Genomic DNA, 16063 nt, shown 5'->3' on the forward strand with positions numbered 1-16063 from the left:
TCTTGTTAGTTTTGAGTGAGGTTTTTAGGTTTTTACAGCATTCTGATTTCCCATGAAGCTGTCACATTAGTATACTTAGTAAAAAATCCACGACTCAATATTAAATCAGATAGGAAAATGTTACAACCCTAAAAAACAAACAAAAATAAAGTGTTACGAGAATCTACTATAAGTCCAAGCAATTAGTTTCATATATGCCAAACATGAAAATTGTGGTTTGTGATACAAAACAATATCAAAAAGTCTGCATAAAATTTCTAACAATTAAGAAGTAGCACATTCATAATTCAGTGAACCGTAAATCATTTTTCCAACATTGACAACGCTAAATTCTCTTCTGATGAAATAATCAAAATGTCCATGGAGCTTTTTTTCTTCATAAATCAAAGCTTTCTGTTAGTTTTAGTTAAGGCAAGTTCATCAGCAAACTTAGGTCTGCAAGCTATCGAAGTGAATGAAACTGGCACGTAAAATCTTGCCATTAGTAGTTCATCTGTCCAACTATCTCAGCACAAACCTATTACCTTAACCTCATATCCATAACAAAGCAAAACCCTCGCTCAGTATAGCCACCTGATGACAAAGCCCAAAACAGACAGAATGGGTATATTGCTATACAGTTTGAGACCAATCCCATAATGGGGACATAAAACTGTTCTCATATCTAAAACAGATTTTTTCTTCCCCATTCTTTGCAGCCGTAGAGAATTTCCAATTACTGTCATTAAGAGGACAAAAAGATGGGGTACACAAATAGAACTGATCTACAATGACAATGAGGCTATAATCCTCAACAGAATATGACATTATGTACTAAAAGAGCTTTTTGTTTACCAGAATTTTAGCAAACTGAAGACCTGATCAACAACAGGGCAATGAATCCTTGGAAAGGAATTTTAATAGCATGAAGAAAAAAATTGGTATAGTTTTAGCAACTGCCACATGAATATTTTTTTGTAAAAATGTACTCTACGTTCACAGTACACAGGTCATCCAGCTTTAACTGTTACAATGCTACACCATGACTTCAACCAAACTCCTGGGAAAACTCTCAGCATGTCAACAAACCACTGTGAACAAAAGGTTAGCAGCGCCCAAAATTCACACCATGTCATTATCTTGACGTGGATATCAAACATTTCCAGAAACTTTTCTTTCATATATGCATTTCCTTTCTTTCATACTGAAGGATTCAGTCACAAACGCAAGTTCCTGACGAGGCAAAGCCTAAAAGAGAGAGCGAGAGATATGGGGGGCTAAAAAGAAATGACATGAAAATAATAATCTAATAGGTTTCAGGATGTGTAAACCTGCCTTTTAAAATATGGCAGATCACACCTTTACAGACAAATCATGAGAGGCAGAGTTGAAAGTACCAGAAGCACTGAGAAAGAAACAGACATTATAACGTTCCTCTGTCTTAGCTCTACAATTTCAGCGTAATTCTGAATAAGGACTTTTAAATGAAGATTTCTGTCACAATTTAAGGAACACGAGATACAACTCTAGCCTAAAAAAAAAACTGATACTAACGTCAATTCTAAGTATTTGAGCTATGGGAACTACAGAAGAGACAGCTGCATTGAAAAAAAATAACCTTGCATCTGAAACTAAAAGGCTGTCATCTGGGCATTTTTTTGGAAGCTATATTAATCAAAGTAAGACAGAAATATATGGCAGCTCAGAATGTACATGAATTTTCTAAACCATGAAGAGTATACTTTCACTCTCAAATCATGACTGGAATAAAGAACAAGGACGGACAGGCTAAAGAGTTTACACCATCAAGATAGGGAAAAGAATCCGGCCCCCACCTTCCCAGCCTTCAGCTTCAAGGGAACTTGGTAGTCGAGATGGATATGATTGCCTTTAGCACTTTCAAGAGAAAATCCTAATAGACGTATCAATCTCTAAGTCAAAGCCTAGCTTTTAAACAGCTTTGAGACAGCACACTGTAGATTCCATATACTCCCCTCTATGATCAGCGCTGCTGATTCCTACAAACAGGAGAGCAAGAATGATCTTCAGACGTTCCAACTATAAAGAATGCATTTTCTCAACAGCAAGGACAATCTGATGTACAGTCAAGTGGTGTGACATGCCTGGGACTTACGTACACAGGAGTCCATGTGATCTGCAGATGATAATGCTAACCATAACAATCCTGATTAATGGACTTGTCTCCATTTAAACCATGAATGGGGAGATCTTAGTATGCGGCCATGAAAGGTGGGGTAACCACTTTTAGGTAATTTGACCTCCTCATAAGTGTCAACACTAATAAACTCATGATGCGTCTTAGTTACTTCTTTGAGGTTCACCGTTCCTCATAAGTGTCAACGCTAATAAACTCCTGATGTGTCTTAGTTACTTCTTTGAGGTTCACTGTTATGAACAAATAAAACTATATACATACAGTTTTCTACCACAAACCACAATTGATGCTAGATATTAATTTCAAATTGTAAATACTATTAGGATATAAACCTCTGCTAACTCTATGGCTGCTGGAGATGTGAATATAAGACCTCTGTAGAAGACTCTTACACAAGTAGCCAAGTTATGTCATTAGCGCTATACAGTACGGAAAATTTCCCTTTGAACAAACTTGGAGAATTGGGAACACAACTTACACACTGTGTAATACAGCAACCTAAAAGGATAACGCTTTGATAAATCAATTTTCTACTCCACAGGATACAGAAAAACTAACTGATTATAGATATTTTCATATCTAAAAGTGAGGTAAACTACCAAACAAAACAAAAGCTTTGAATAAAGGACAGAACATAACTTTAGCAGATGAGGTCTACTGTTACAGTTGGAGTTATTCCAACATAACTGAAGTTGGTGCGGTCTACTGTTACAGTTTTTTTCATACATGCTTGTCATTTCCCGCATGAGCGAGGTAAAGCCAAGAACAGATGACAAGAGCCTTACAGAGAAAACTTGCTCTGTTCTTTCTTTTGGAAAGTAATACAGGAAAGGAGAATTTCCGGCCACCCACACTTCACCCCTCTAGTTGCCTTCTATGACAGCTATGGAATATGTGGGCAGAGTTTTTTCTCACCTATCCCCAGCAATACGGGAATTACTCCTACGTAATTGGAGTAGTGAGGTCTACAGTTACAGTTGGAGTTACTCCCACACATTCCCTCTGATTCAATCCTTGCAAATCTAAATGGAAAAAGCCAATGATATTCAGTAAGTTCATATAAAGGAGATTCAAAGTGATTATACATGCATGAAACTCAAAGGAATGAGAAGATAAAAAGAAATAAAATGAAAAATCTGTAAAGAGATAAGACAGGAAAAATAAGGGAAAATTATTATGTGAACAATGTCTCGGGTATCCTCAATGATACAAGAATACAAATGAATTTGTAGTTATTGGGAACATTCATTCCACTATTATTAAAACAAGGTTAATTTTCCGTACTTAGTAATTTGCCACTGCAAGAAAGTGTATAAGATGATGTCAAAACCATTTCATTACATGAAACTTCATTATATTGTTCACAGTAAACAGTCATCATTAATGGATAAATTATATACTCTTCAACTTCCATGACATCAACTTCAAAAAAAATTTTGTTAAAATATATTGCTAAGAGAACAGTATAGATCTTGCCTGTATATAACTGCCATGTTCAGCCACCATAAAGCTGCGCCGATTTACAGTAAAATACCGCAAGCAAGCTACCCAAACAAAACATGTCTTACACCTTATGAGGGCTGTCGATTGATGAGTGCTGAGTACCTCCAGCATAGACATTTCTCTGAGGGGTGAGACCATAGAGTACTGTTGATGATATAACAATTGATGCTCCAATAACAAACTGTGTGGATGGGGCTGCGTCTCCTAAGACCAACCAGGAGACTAGAGACGACATGATAATGGACAGCGACGTAGCAAATCCTTTCAGGATGTTGTCCGCATACTTCATTGCTACTGACACAATAAGTCCACCAAAGGCCTGAAAATATTTCTCATTTTAGATGAAATATCCAAGTACATAATTCAAATTGACTAAAAAAAATTTGGAAGACAATTAAACTATTCTAAGAATCCTAAAATATCCTTACAATGTAATTATTAAGTATTGATTCATGATACTAAGCAAACAACTGACTACCGCCATACTGCTTTTCCCCAACTTTCTGAACCATAAAATTTAACCCACAGACTGCTGATGTGCAACTTTCTGAACCATAAAATTTAACCCACTGACTGCTGATGTGCTATGTACAGTACGGGAAGCCCCGAGCAGTTGACTGTGAGTGTCCCGTACATGGTGTGGAGGATCTAAAATCCCCGAGAACAGTCAGGAAGCAACAACTGGCACCTCAGAAGATGTTTCCCTATCTTTTGCATATAGTTTTTCAACTCAGCTAGTTAGTAACCATCAAAATGCCATGGGAGGTAGTGCATCATTTCCCCTACCTAGGCAGTAAATAAAAGGTAAATGGATAATGCATACAGATCTACAGAAATGACATAAATAGAGGGATGAAAGACTCTGATTTTGGTATATTATACAAGACCGCAAGACTGGATGAGTAGAAATGAAACCATCTTTTGATCTTTTGCTAATGCAAACGTGTAAATGTGGGAATGAGTTCTGCAGTTGGGCCAGGACAGAAGAAATGCAACTTAGAGGTTGAATTTGATTGGCTTGGCAAGGTACAGCCCGTATGAGACGCAGGTAATTTTTGGATGCTGTCTGACATGCTTCTAATGAGCAACCTTCGCTTACAGTAGTTTCTGATCTGCCGAGCTACATCAATGTGCTTTCTACACCAGTATAATTTCTCGGACTGAATTCAAGGATCAGTACCATAGGAAGAAGAGATCACTTTCATTATAATGTTTTGTTTTTAGAGTTGTTCCAATGATCAACTAAAAGCTTGCTCTGTGGAACAAATGCGATACCTAAATTGCAGCACAGATGACGGTAAAATAAAAATGGATGGAAATATTGTCTGGAAAATATCAAAAACAACTGTATTAAATTCCATGATCAATGGAAGGACTTTCTTCAAGACATGAGCCATGAGAAATTTGATAAGGGGTTATAATTCTGGCAAAATACAACTAAAGAAAATGAATCCCTCAACATCTCATACATACAATTCATCTGCTTCACTTTAAACTGTGCCTCACCTCTCTGGTCTTCTATTTTCGCCAAATTCAAAACATAACAAAGCTGCAATCCACATGAAATCATGAACTTGGAACAATCACTAGCTGTCGAGCAACCACACTCACTCAACTTGTCCATAATGAAACAAAGACCCTCCCAACAGAGTCCCGTCTCATCATGCTCAGCACTCAGTGCTATCCAAAAGCAATAGACTCTTTCCACCTAAACAGCTCTATAGATAACCACCAACATCCATAAAGAAATAAAAAGCTTACCCCTACCTCACACGTCCCACAGCTCCATCAAATTATGTATCAAAACACATACACACTAAAATTGTTGCAAGAGGTCACAGTGGTGCATGTGATCTAGTACGTGAATATAACTACAAAGAAAATGAAACACGATAAGTTCCTAAGTGCACTTTCATGTAACGATCATATCATCAGGGGAGATACAAGAATGAGATAGATGTAGAAACAGTCACTTGATATACAAAGAAGAGACATAGCTAAGACACCACTGGCAAACAAGCATTAAAGGATGCTGGTGTTTGGGCCTGGCTTCAAATGTTTTGTGATGAGCGAAGTTGCTCTGATTGGCTGAAGTGTGCATGCAATTCATCTAAAAGGGAAATGTATCAATGCACCTTCCTTTATGTTTCTAAAGCTGACCTCGAAGGGCGTTAACCCCTGAAGAGGTCATTATTCACTTTGAAAGTTCTTGGAACAAAGGATCATGCCAAATTAAATGCTTAACAATATTAATAATTCTACCAGGAATGAATAGGTCCACTTTCTATACGCAATGCTGAATACAAGAATTAGCTGGGTACAAGGAAGTTTCTTCAAGATATCTTACTGGAAATATTTCTTACACAATATCAATGCTTTAAATACTTTATAAGTATTCTATAACTATCCGTAATAAGAAATGTTTTAATTGATAAAAGGTAACATTATTTGGAAACTTGAAGTAAAGTATTTCCTTTAAACATATTTTCATTTTCTGCCCTCACAAAGTAGCATCTGGTACAGACACAAAATGGCCTCATTTACATATATCCAGTCTCTGGTAGTTATATATAATGCACTAAAACCCTGGGAACTTCAGTGAAGGGCACAAATGGGGAGGTGATAACAAGTAGTGGTGATGTGAGAAGGAGATGGAGTGAGTATTTTGAAGGTTTGTTGAATGTGTTTGATGATAGAGTGGCAGATATAGGGTGTTTTGGTCGAGGTGGTGTGCAAAGTGAGAGGGTTAGGGAAAATGATTTGGTAAACAGAGAAGAGGTAGTAAAAGCTTTGCGGAAGATGAAAGCCGGCAAGGCAGCAGGTTTGGATGGTATTGCAGTGGAATTCATTAAAAAAGGGGGTGACTATATTATTGACTGGTTGGTAAGGTTATTTAATGTATGTATGGTTCATGGTGAGGTGCCAGAGGATTGGCGGAATGCGTGCATAGTGCCATTGTACAAAGGCAAAGGGGATAAGAGTGAGTGCTCAAATTACAGAGGTATAAGTTTGTTGAGTATTCCTGGGAAATTATACGGGACAGTATTGATTGAGAGGGTGAAGGCATGTACAGAACATCAGATTGGGGAAGAGCAGTGTGGTTTCAGAAGTGGTAGAGGATGTGTGGATCAGGTGTTTGCTTTGAAGAATGTATGTGAGAAATACTTAGAAAAGCAAATGGATTTGTATGTAGCATTTATGGATCTGGAGAAGGCATATGAAAGAGTTGATAGAGATGCTCTGTGGAAGGTATTAAGAATATATGGTGTGGGAGGCAAGTTGTTAGAAGCAGTGAAAAGTTTTTATCGAGGATGTAAGGCATGTGTACGTGTAGGAAGAGAGGAAAGTGATTGGTTCTCAGTGAATGTAGGTTTGCGGCAGGGGTGTGTGATGTTTCCATGGTTGTTTAATTTGTTTATGGATGGGGTTGTTAGGGAGGTAAATGCAAGAGTTTTGGAAAGAGGGGCAAGTATGAAGTCAGTTGGGGATGAGAGAGCTTGGGAAGTGAGTCAGTTGTTGTTCGCTGATGATACAGCGCTGGTGGCTGATTCATGTGAGAAACTGCAGAAGCTGGTGACTGAGTTTGGTAAAGTGAGTGAAAGAAGAAAGTTAAGAGTAAATGTGAATAAGAGCAAGGTTATTAGGTACAGTAGGGTTGAGGGTCAAGTCAATTGGGAGGTAAGTTTGAATGGAGAAAAACTGGAGGAAGTAAAGTGTTTAAGATATCTGGGAGTGGATCTGGCAGCAGACAGAACCATGGAAGCGGAAGTGGATCATAGGGTGGGGGAGGGGGCGAAAATCCTGGGAGCCTTGAAGAACGTGTGGAAGTCGAGAACATTATCTCGGAAAGCAAAAATGGGTATGTTTGAAGGAATAGTGGTTCCAACAATGTTGTATGGTTGCGAGGCATGGGCTATGGATAGAGTTGTGCGCAGGAGGATGGATGTGCTGGAAATGAGATGTTTGAGGACAATGTGTGGTGTGAGGTGGTTTGATCGAGTAAGTAACGTAAGGGTAAGAGAGATGTGTGGAAATAAAAAGAGTGTGGTTGAGAGAGCAGAAAAGGGTGTTTTGAAATGGTTTGGGCACATGGAGAGAATGAGTAAGGAAAGATTGACCAAGAGGATATATGTGTCGGAGGTGGAGGGAACGAGAAGTGGGAGACCAAATTGGAGGTGGAAAGATGGAGTGAAAAAGATTTTGTGTGATCGGGGCCTGAACATGCAGGAGGGTGAAAGGAGGGCAAGGAATAGAGTGAACTGGATCGATGTAGTATACCGGGGTTGACGTGCTGTCAGTGGATTGAATCAGGGCATGTGAAGCGTCTGGGGTAAACCATGGAAAGCTGTGTAGGTATGTATATTTTGCGTGTGTGGACGTATGTATATACATGTGTATGGGGGTGGGTTGGGCCATTTCTTTTGTCTGTTTCCTTGCGCTACCTCGCAAACGCGGGAGACAAAAAAAAAAAAAAAAAAAAAACTGGTGCAGCCAATTAACAGCGTGATACCACCCCAACAATACACCACCACTCCAATTCTTGCAAGCCAATACATGCCTCTTATCCTTCAGAATATCAAGACCCTAATATACCAAAGCCTCTTCATTCCATCCTTCCACATCTCCCTCAGATTTACACTCTCTCCTTGCTCCCTCAGTTTCTTACACGTGTAACAAAAATAACATAAATTGATGAAAATGAGTTCTTCTATGCCAATCAAAGTGAGCCATCCTTCGCAATTACAGCAACTGGCGTTTCCTCCATCTAGTAAGTAACTGATGATACGATAAGAAAATGTTCTTCGAGTTCAAAACATAACCCTGGCAACTTCCAAATGCTCTGTTTTTGTCAACTGACCTGAATGAGAACAACCATCCAAGTGGTAATTGAGTATCCTTGGAAGAAACCACCTTCCCAAATGGCCGTGCTATCACTGCTTACCGCAACTACAGCAAATGCAATTGAAAACATCCCTGAAATGATATCACAATTCATTAGATTTCCTTATACGAGATCTTTTTTTCTCTAACAATAAAGTACTTACTACAGTAAAGAAAAATCAGGGCATACTATGACACATTGCATGGTAGCAACTAGTGATGAAGTTTGTCACATACGGAGTGATCTGGTATTTTCACCATATGAATGCAAAAGAGGGATGCTGGTAAAATAAAAAGCTAAAGTTATTCATAACAAAATGGGTGAAGTGGATATCAAAATTACCTCATGACAAAAAGCTACCAATGTAGTAAACCAACGTTAAAAGCTCACAAATGGATGCACTCAAGGATCTACAATTTATACACTGTATGTCATCTAATGCTAGCCTAACCAAATGATGCTGATAAAGAGTCCTGATCAAGAATGACAACTTACCAAGTTGAATGTTTCTGATTATAAGTGACGGTTGTGTTCCTCTCTTCACGAGACGTTCAAAATATACCCCTGAAAATCCACTAGAAATACAAGATACAAAAACTGCGAAAATTCCTAAAAGTCGTGACACTTCAGTGTTAGGGTGAGCTTCATTATGTACATCAGAGGGTGGAAAACCCGCACCATCTTCAGATCCTCCGAGTATAACGGAATCAGCTCCTTCTAGCACTTCCACCTCTGAATGAATCTTGGTTGTACTTCCATTACTGTTACTTCCTTCCACCTTAATAGAAAAAAAGAAAAAGAAAAACTTACTATATAAATCAATGTATTTACCACAGAAAATGGAAAAAAAAACCTACTATACAGGGTGGGGGAGCATTGAAGAATGTGTGGAAGGTGAGAGCATTATCTCGGAGAGCAAAAATGGGCAAGTTCGAAGGAATAGTGGTTCCAACAATGTTATATGGTTGTGAGACATGGGCTATACATAAGGTTGTGTGGAGGAGGGTGGATGTGATGGAAATGTGATGTTTGAGGATAATATGTGGTGTGAGGGGGTTTGATCGAGTAAGTAATGAAAGGGTAAGAGAGATGTAATAAAAAGTGTGGTTGAGAGAGCAGAAGAGGGTGTATTGATATGGTTTGGTCACATGGAGAGAATGAGCGAGGAAACACTGACAAAGAGGATATAAGTGTCAGAGGTGGAGGGAACGAGGAGAAGTGGGAGACCAAATTGGAGGTGGAAGGATGGAATGAAAAAGATTTTGAGTGATTGGGGCCTGAACATACAGGAGGGTGGAAGGCGTGCAAGGAATAGAGTCAATTGGAACAACGTGGTATACTGGACCCGCCATGCTGTCAATGGATTGGACCAGAGCATGTGAAGCGTCTGGGGTAAACCATGGAAAGTTTTGTGGGGCGTGGATGTAGAAAGGGAGCTGTGGTTTCGGTGCATTACACATGACAGCAGGAGACTGAGTGTGAATGAATGTGGCCTTTGTTGTCTTTTCCTAGTGCTACTTCATGCACACATGGGGGAGGGGGGTGCCATTTTAGGTGTGGCAGGGTGGCAGCAGGCATGGATGAAGGCAGCATGTATGAATATGTACATGTGTATATATGCATATGTCTGTGTATGTCATATGTATAAGAGAGTATCACTAAATTTCAGGGAGAATAAAAAGATGTTTTGGAAGGAGGTAAATAAAGTGCGTAAGACAAGGGAGCAAATGGGAACTTCAGTGAAGGGCACAAATGGGGAGGTGATAACAAGTAGTGGTGATGTGAGAAGGAGATGGAGTGAGTATTTTGAAGGTTTGTTGAATGTGTTTGATGATAGAGTGGCAGATATAGGGTGTTTTGGTCGAGGTGGTGTGCAAAGTGAGAGGGTTAGGGAAAATGATTTGGTAAACAGAGAAGAGGTAGTAAAAGCTTTGCGGAAGATGAAAGCCGGCAAGGCAGCAGGTTTGGATGGTATTGCAGTGGAATTTATTAAAAAAGGGGGTGACTATATTATTGACTGGTTGGTAAGGTTATTTAATGTATGTATGGTTCATGGTGAGGTGCCAGAGGATTGGCGGAATGCGTGCATAGTGCCATTGTACAAAGGCAAAGGGGATAAGAGTGAGTGCTCAAATTACAGAGGTATAAGTTTGTTGAGTATTCCTGGGAAATTATACGGGACAGTATTGATTGAGAGGGTGAAGGCATGTACAGAACATCAGATTGGGGAAGAGCAGTGTGGTTTCAGAAGTGGTAGAGGATGTGTGGATCAGGTGTTTGCTTTGAAGAATGTATGTGAGAAATACTTAGAAAAGCAAATGGATTTGTATGTAGCATTTATGGATCTGGAGAAGGCATATGAAAGAGTTGATAGAGATGCTCTGTGGAAGGTATTAAGAATATATGGTGTGGGAGGCAAGTTGTTAGAAGCAGTGAAAAGTTTTTATCGAGGATGTAAGGCATGTGTACGTGTAGGAAGAGAGGAAAGTGATTGGTTCTCAGTGAATGTAGGTTTGCGGCAGGGGTGTGTGATGTTTCCATGGTTGTTTAATTTGTTTATGGATGGGGTTGTTAGGGAGGTAAATGCAAGAGTTTTGGAAAGAGGGGCAAGTATGAAGTCAGTTGGGGATGAGAGAGCTTGGGAAGTGAGTCAGTTGTTGTTCGCTGATGATACAGCGCTGGTGGCTGATTCATGTGAGAAACTGCAGAAGCTGGTGACTGAGTTTGGTAAAGTGAGTGAAAGAAGAAAGTTAAGAGTAAATGTGAATAAGAGCAAGGTTATTAGGTACAGTAGGGTTGAGGGTCAAGTCAATTGGGAGGTAAGTTTGAATGGAGAAAAACTGGAGGAAGTAAAGTGTTTAAGATATCTGGGAGTGGATCTGGCAGCAGATAGAACCATGGAAGCGGAAGTGGATCATAGGGTGGGGGAGGGGGCGAAAATCCTGGGAGCCTTGAAGAACGTGTGGAAGTCGAGAACATTATCTCAGAAAGCAAAAATGGGTATGTTTGAAGGAATAGTGGTTCCAACAATGTTGTATGGTTGCGAGGCATGGGCTATGGATAGAGTTGTGCGCAGGAGGATGGATGTGCTGGAAATGAGATGTTTGAGGACAATGTGTGGTGTGAGGTGGTTTGATCGAGTAAGTAACGTAAGGGTAAGAGAGATGTGTGGAAATAAAAAGAGTGTGGTTGAGAGAGCAGAAAAGGGTGTTTTGAAATGGTTTGGGCACATGGAGAGAATGAGTAAGGAAAGATTGACCAAGAGGATATATGTGTCGGAGGTGGAGGGAACGAGAAGTGGGAGACCAAATTGGAGGTGGAAAGATGGAGTGAAAAAGATTTTGTGTGATCGGGGCCTGAACATGCAGGAGGGTGAAAGGAGGGCAAGGAATAGAGTGAATTGGATCGATGTAGTATACCGGGGTTGACGTGCTGTCAGTGGATTGAATCAGGGCATGTGAAGCGTCTGGGGTAAACCATGGAAAGCTGTGTAGGTATGTATATTTGCGTGTGTGGACGTATGTATATACATGTGTATGGGGGTGGGTTGGGCCATTTCTTTTGTCTGTTTCCTTGCGCTACCTCGCAAACGCGGGAGACAAAAAAAAAAAAAAAAAAAAAACTGGTGCAGCCAATTAACAGCGTGATACCACCCCAACAATACACCACCACTCCAATTCTTGCAAGCCAATACATGCCTCTTATCCTTCAGAATATCAAGACCCTAATATACCAAAGCCTCTTCATTCCATCCTTCCACATCTCCCTCAGATTTACACTCTCTCCTTGCTCCCTCAGTTTCTTACACGTGTAACAAAAATAACATAAATTGATGAAAATGAGTTCTTCTATGCCAATCAAAGTGAGCCATCCTTCGCAATTACAGCAACTGGCGTTTCCTCCATCTAGTAAGTAACTGATGATACGATAAGAAAATGTTCTTCGAGTTCAAAACATAACCCTGGCAACTTCCAAATGCTCTGTTTTTGTCAACTGACCTGAATGAGAACAACCATCCAAGTGGTAATTGAGTATCCTTGGAAGAAACCACCTTCCCAAATGGCCGTGCTATCACTGCTTACCGCAACTACAGCAAATGCAATTGAAAACATCCCTGAAATGATATCACAATTCATTAGATTTCCTTATACGAGATCTTTTTTTCTCTAACAATAAAGTACTTACTACAGTAAAGAAAAATCAGGGCATACTATGACACATTGCATGGTAGCAACTAGTGATGAAGTTTGTCACATACGGAGTGATCTGGTATTTTCACCATATGAATGCAAAAGAGGGATGCTGGTAAAATAAAAAGCTAAAGTTATTCATAACAAAATGGGTGAAGTGGATATCAAAATTACCTCATGACAAAAAGCTACCAATGTAGTAAACCAACGTTAAAAGCTCACAAATGGATGCACTCAAGGATCTACAATTTATACACTGTATGTCATCTAATGCTAGCCTAACCAAATGATGCTGATAAAGAGTCCTGATCAAGAATGACAACTTACCAAGTTGAATGTTTCTGATTATAAGTGACGGTTGTGTTCCTCTCTTCACGAGACGTTCAAAATATACCCCTGAAAATCCACTAGAAATACAAGATACAAAAACTGCGAAAATTCCTAAAAGTCGTGACACTTCAGTGTTAGGGTGAGCTTCATTATGTACATCAGAGGGTGGAAAACCCGCACCATCTTCAGATCCTCCGAGTATAACGGAATCAGCTCCTTCTAGCACTTCCACCTCTGAATGAATCTTGGTTGTACTTCCATTACTGTTACTTCCTTCCACCTTAATAGAAAAAAAGAAAAAGAAAAACTTACTATATAAATCAATGTATTTACCACAGAAAATGGAAAAAAAACCTACTATACAGGGTGGGGGAGCATTGAAGAATGTGTGGAAGGTGAGAGCATTATCTCGGAGAGCAAAAATGGGCAAGTTCGAAGGAATAGTGGTTCCAACAATGTTATATGGTTGTGAGACATGGGCTATACATAAGGTTGTGTGGAGGAGGGTGGATGTGATGGAAATGTGATGTTTGAGGATAATATGTGGTGTGAGGGGGTTTGATCGAGTAAGTAATGAAAGGGTAAGAGAGATGTAATAAAAAGTGTGGTTGAGAGAGCAGAAGAGGGTGTATTGATATGGTTTGGTCACATGGAGAGAATGAGCGAGGAAACACTGACAAAGAGGATATAAGTGTCAGAGGTGGAGGGAACGAGGAGAAGTGGGAGACCAAATTGGAGGTGGAAGGATGGAATGAAAAAGATTTTGAGTGATTGGGGCCTGAACATACAGGAGGGTGGAAGGCGTGCAAGGAATAGAGTCAATTGGAACAACGTGGTATACTGGGGTCGCCATGCTGTCAATGGATTGGACCAGAGCATGTGAAGCGTCTGGGGTAAACCATGGAAAGTTTTGTGGGGCGTGGATGTAGAAAGGGAGCTGTGGTTTCGGTGCATTACACATGACAGCAGGAGACTGAGTGTGAATGAATGTGGCCTTTGTTGTCTTTTCCTAGTGCTACTTCATGCACACATGGGGGAGGGGGGTGCCATTTTAGGTGTGGCAGGGTGGCAGCAGGCATGGATGAAGGCAGCATGTATGAATATGTACATGTGTATATATGCATATGTCTGTGTATGTCATATGTATAAGAGAGTATCACTAAATTTCAGGGAGAATAAAAAGATGTTTTGGAAGGAGGTAAATAAAGTGCGTAAGACAAGGGAGCAAATGGGAACTTCAGTGAAGGGGGCTAATGGGGAGGTGACAACAAGTAGTGGTGATGTGAGAATGACATGGAGTGAGTATTTTGAAGGTTTGTTGAATGTGTTTGATGATAGAGTGGCAGATGTGGGGTGTCGAGGTGGTGTGCAAAGTGAGAGGGTTAGGGAAAATGATTTGGTAAATAGAGAAGAGGTAGTAAAAGCTTTATGGAAGATGAAAGCCGGCAAAACAGCAGGTTTGGATGGTATTGCAGTGGAATTTATTAAAAAAAGGGGGTGACTGTATTGTTGACTGGTTGGTAAGGTTATTTAATGTATGTATGGTTCATGGTGAGGTGCCTGAGGATTGGCGGAATGCTTGCATAGTGCCATCGTACAAAGGCAAAGGGGATAAGAGTGAGTGCTCAAATTACAGAGGTATAAGTTTGTTGAGTATTCCTGGGAAATTATATGGGAGGGTATTGATTGAGAGGGTGAAGGCATGTACAGAGCATCAGATTGGGGAAGAGCAGTGTGGTTTCAGATGTGGTAGAGGATGTGTGGATCAGGTGTTTGCTTTGAAGAATGTATGTGAGAAATACTTAGAAAAACAAATGGATTTGTATGTAGCATTTATGGATCTGGAGAAGGCATATGATAGAGTTGATAGAGATGCTCTGTGGAAGGTTTTAAGAATATATGGTGTGGGAGGCAAGTTGTTATAAGCAGTGAAAAGTTTTTATCAAGGATGTAAGGCATGTGTACGTGCAGGAAGAGAGGAAAGTGATTGGTTCTCAGTGAATGTAGGTTTGCGGCAGGGGTGTGTGATGTCTCCATGGTTGTTTAATTTGTTTATGGATGGGGTTGCTAGGGAGGTGAATGCAAGAGTTTTGGAAAGAGGGGCAAGTATGCAGTCTGTTGTGGATGAGAGAGCTTGGGAAGTGAGTCAGTTGTTGTTTGCTGATGATACAGCACTGGTGGCTGATTCATGTAAGAAACTGCAGAAGCTGGTGACTGAGTTTGGTAAAGTGTGTGAAAGAAGAAAGTTAAGAGTAAATGTGAATAAGAGCAAGGTTATTAGATACAGTAGGGTTGAGGGTCAAGTCAACTGGGAGGTAAGTTTGAATGGAGAAAAGCTGGAGGAAGTGAAGTGTTTTAGATATCTGGGAGTGGATCTGGCAGCGGATGGAACCATGGAAGCGGAAGTGAATCATAGGGTGGGGGAGGGGGCGAAAATTCTGGGAGCCTTGAAGAATGTTTGGAAGTCGAGAACATTATCTCAGAAAGCAAAAATGGGTATGTTTGAAGGAATAGTGGTTCCAACAATGTTGTATGGTTGCGAGGCGTGGGCTATGGATAGGACAATATGTGGTGTGAGATGGTTTGATCGAGTAAGTAATGTAAGGGTGAGAGAGATGTGTGGAAATAAAAAGAGTGTGGTTGAGAGCAGAAGAGGGTGTTTTGAGATGGGTTGGTCACATGGAGAGAATGACTGGGGAAAGATTGACCAAGAGGATATATGTGTCAGAGGTGGAGGGAACGAGGAGAAGTGGGAGACCAAATTGGAGGTGGAAAGATGGAGTGAAAAAGATTTTGAGTGACTGGGGCCTGAACATGCAGGAGGGTGAAAGGCGTGCAAGGAATAGAGTGAATTGGAACGATGTGGTATACCGGGGTAGATGTGCTGTCAATGGATTGAACCAGGGCATGTGAAGCGTCTGGGGTAAACCATGCAAAGTGTGTGGGGCCTGGATGTGGAAAGGGAGCTGACGGTTTCTGTGCATTATTACATGACAGCTAGAG

General features: G+C 40.3%; 1 protein-coding gene across 1 annotated transcript in view; it reads right to left on the bottom strand.

The window, feature by feature from the left end:
• LOC139767502 (UDP-N-acetylglucosamine transporter-like) overlaps window positions 1-16063 on the bottom strand; it is an 86775-nt gene that overhangs the window by 30225 nt on the left and 40487 nt on the right. The window contains exons 5-8 of the mRNA XM_071696929.1: window positions 13058-13340; window positions 12539-12654; window positions 3724-3977; window positions 3071-3177 (exon numbers count right to left, since the gene is read on the bottom strand). Of these exons, the coding sequence (XP_071553030.1) occupies window positions 3071-3177; window positions 3724-3977; window positions 12539-12654; window positions 13058-13340 (760 nt within the window). The remainder of the gene's footprint in view (window positions 1-3070; window positions 3178-3723; window positions 3978-12538; window positions 12655-13057; window positions 13341-16063) is intronic.

This window comes from Panulirus ornatus, chromosome 61 (genome assembly GCF_036320965.1).
Source record: "Panulirus ornatus isolate Po-2019 chromosome 61, ASM3632096v1, whole genome shotgun sequence".
In the NCBI taxonomy this organism is placed as follows: domain Eukaryota; kingdom Metazoa; phylum Arthropoda; class Malacostraca; order Decapoda; family Palinuridae; genus Panulirus; species Panulirus ornatus.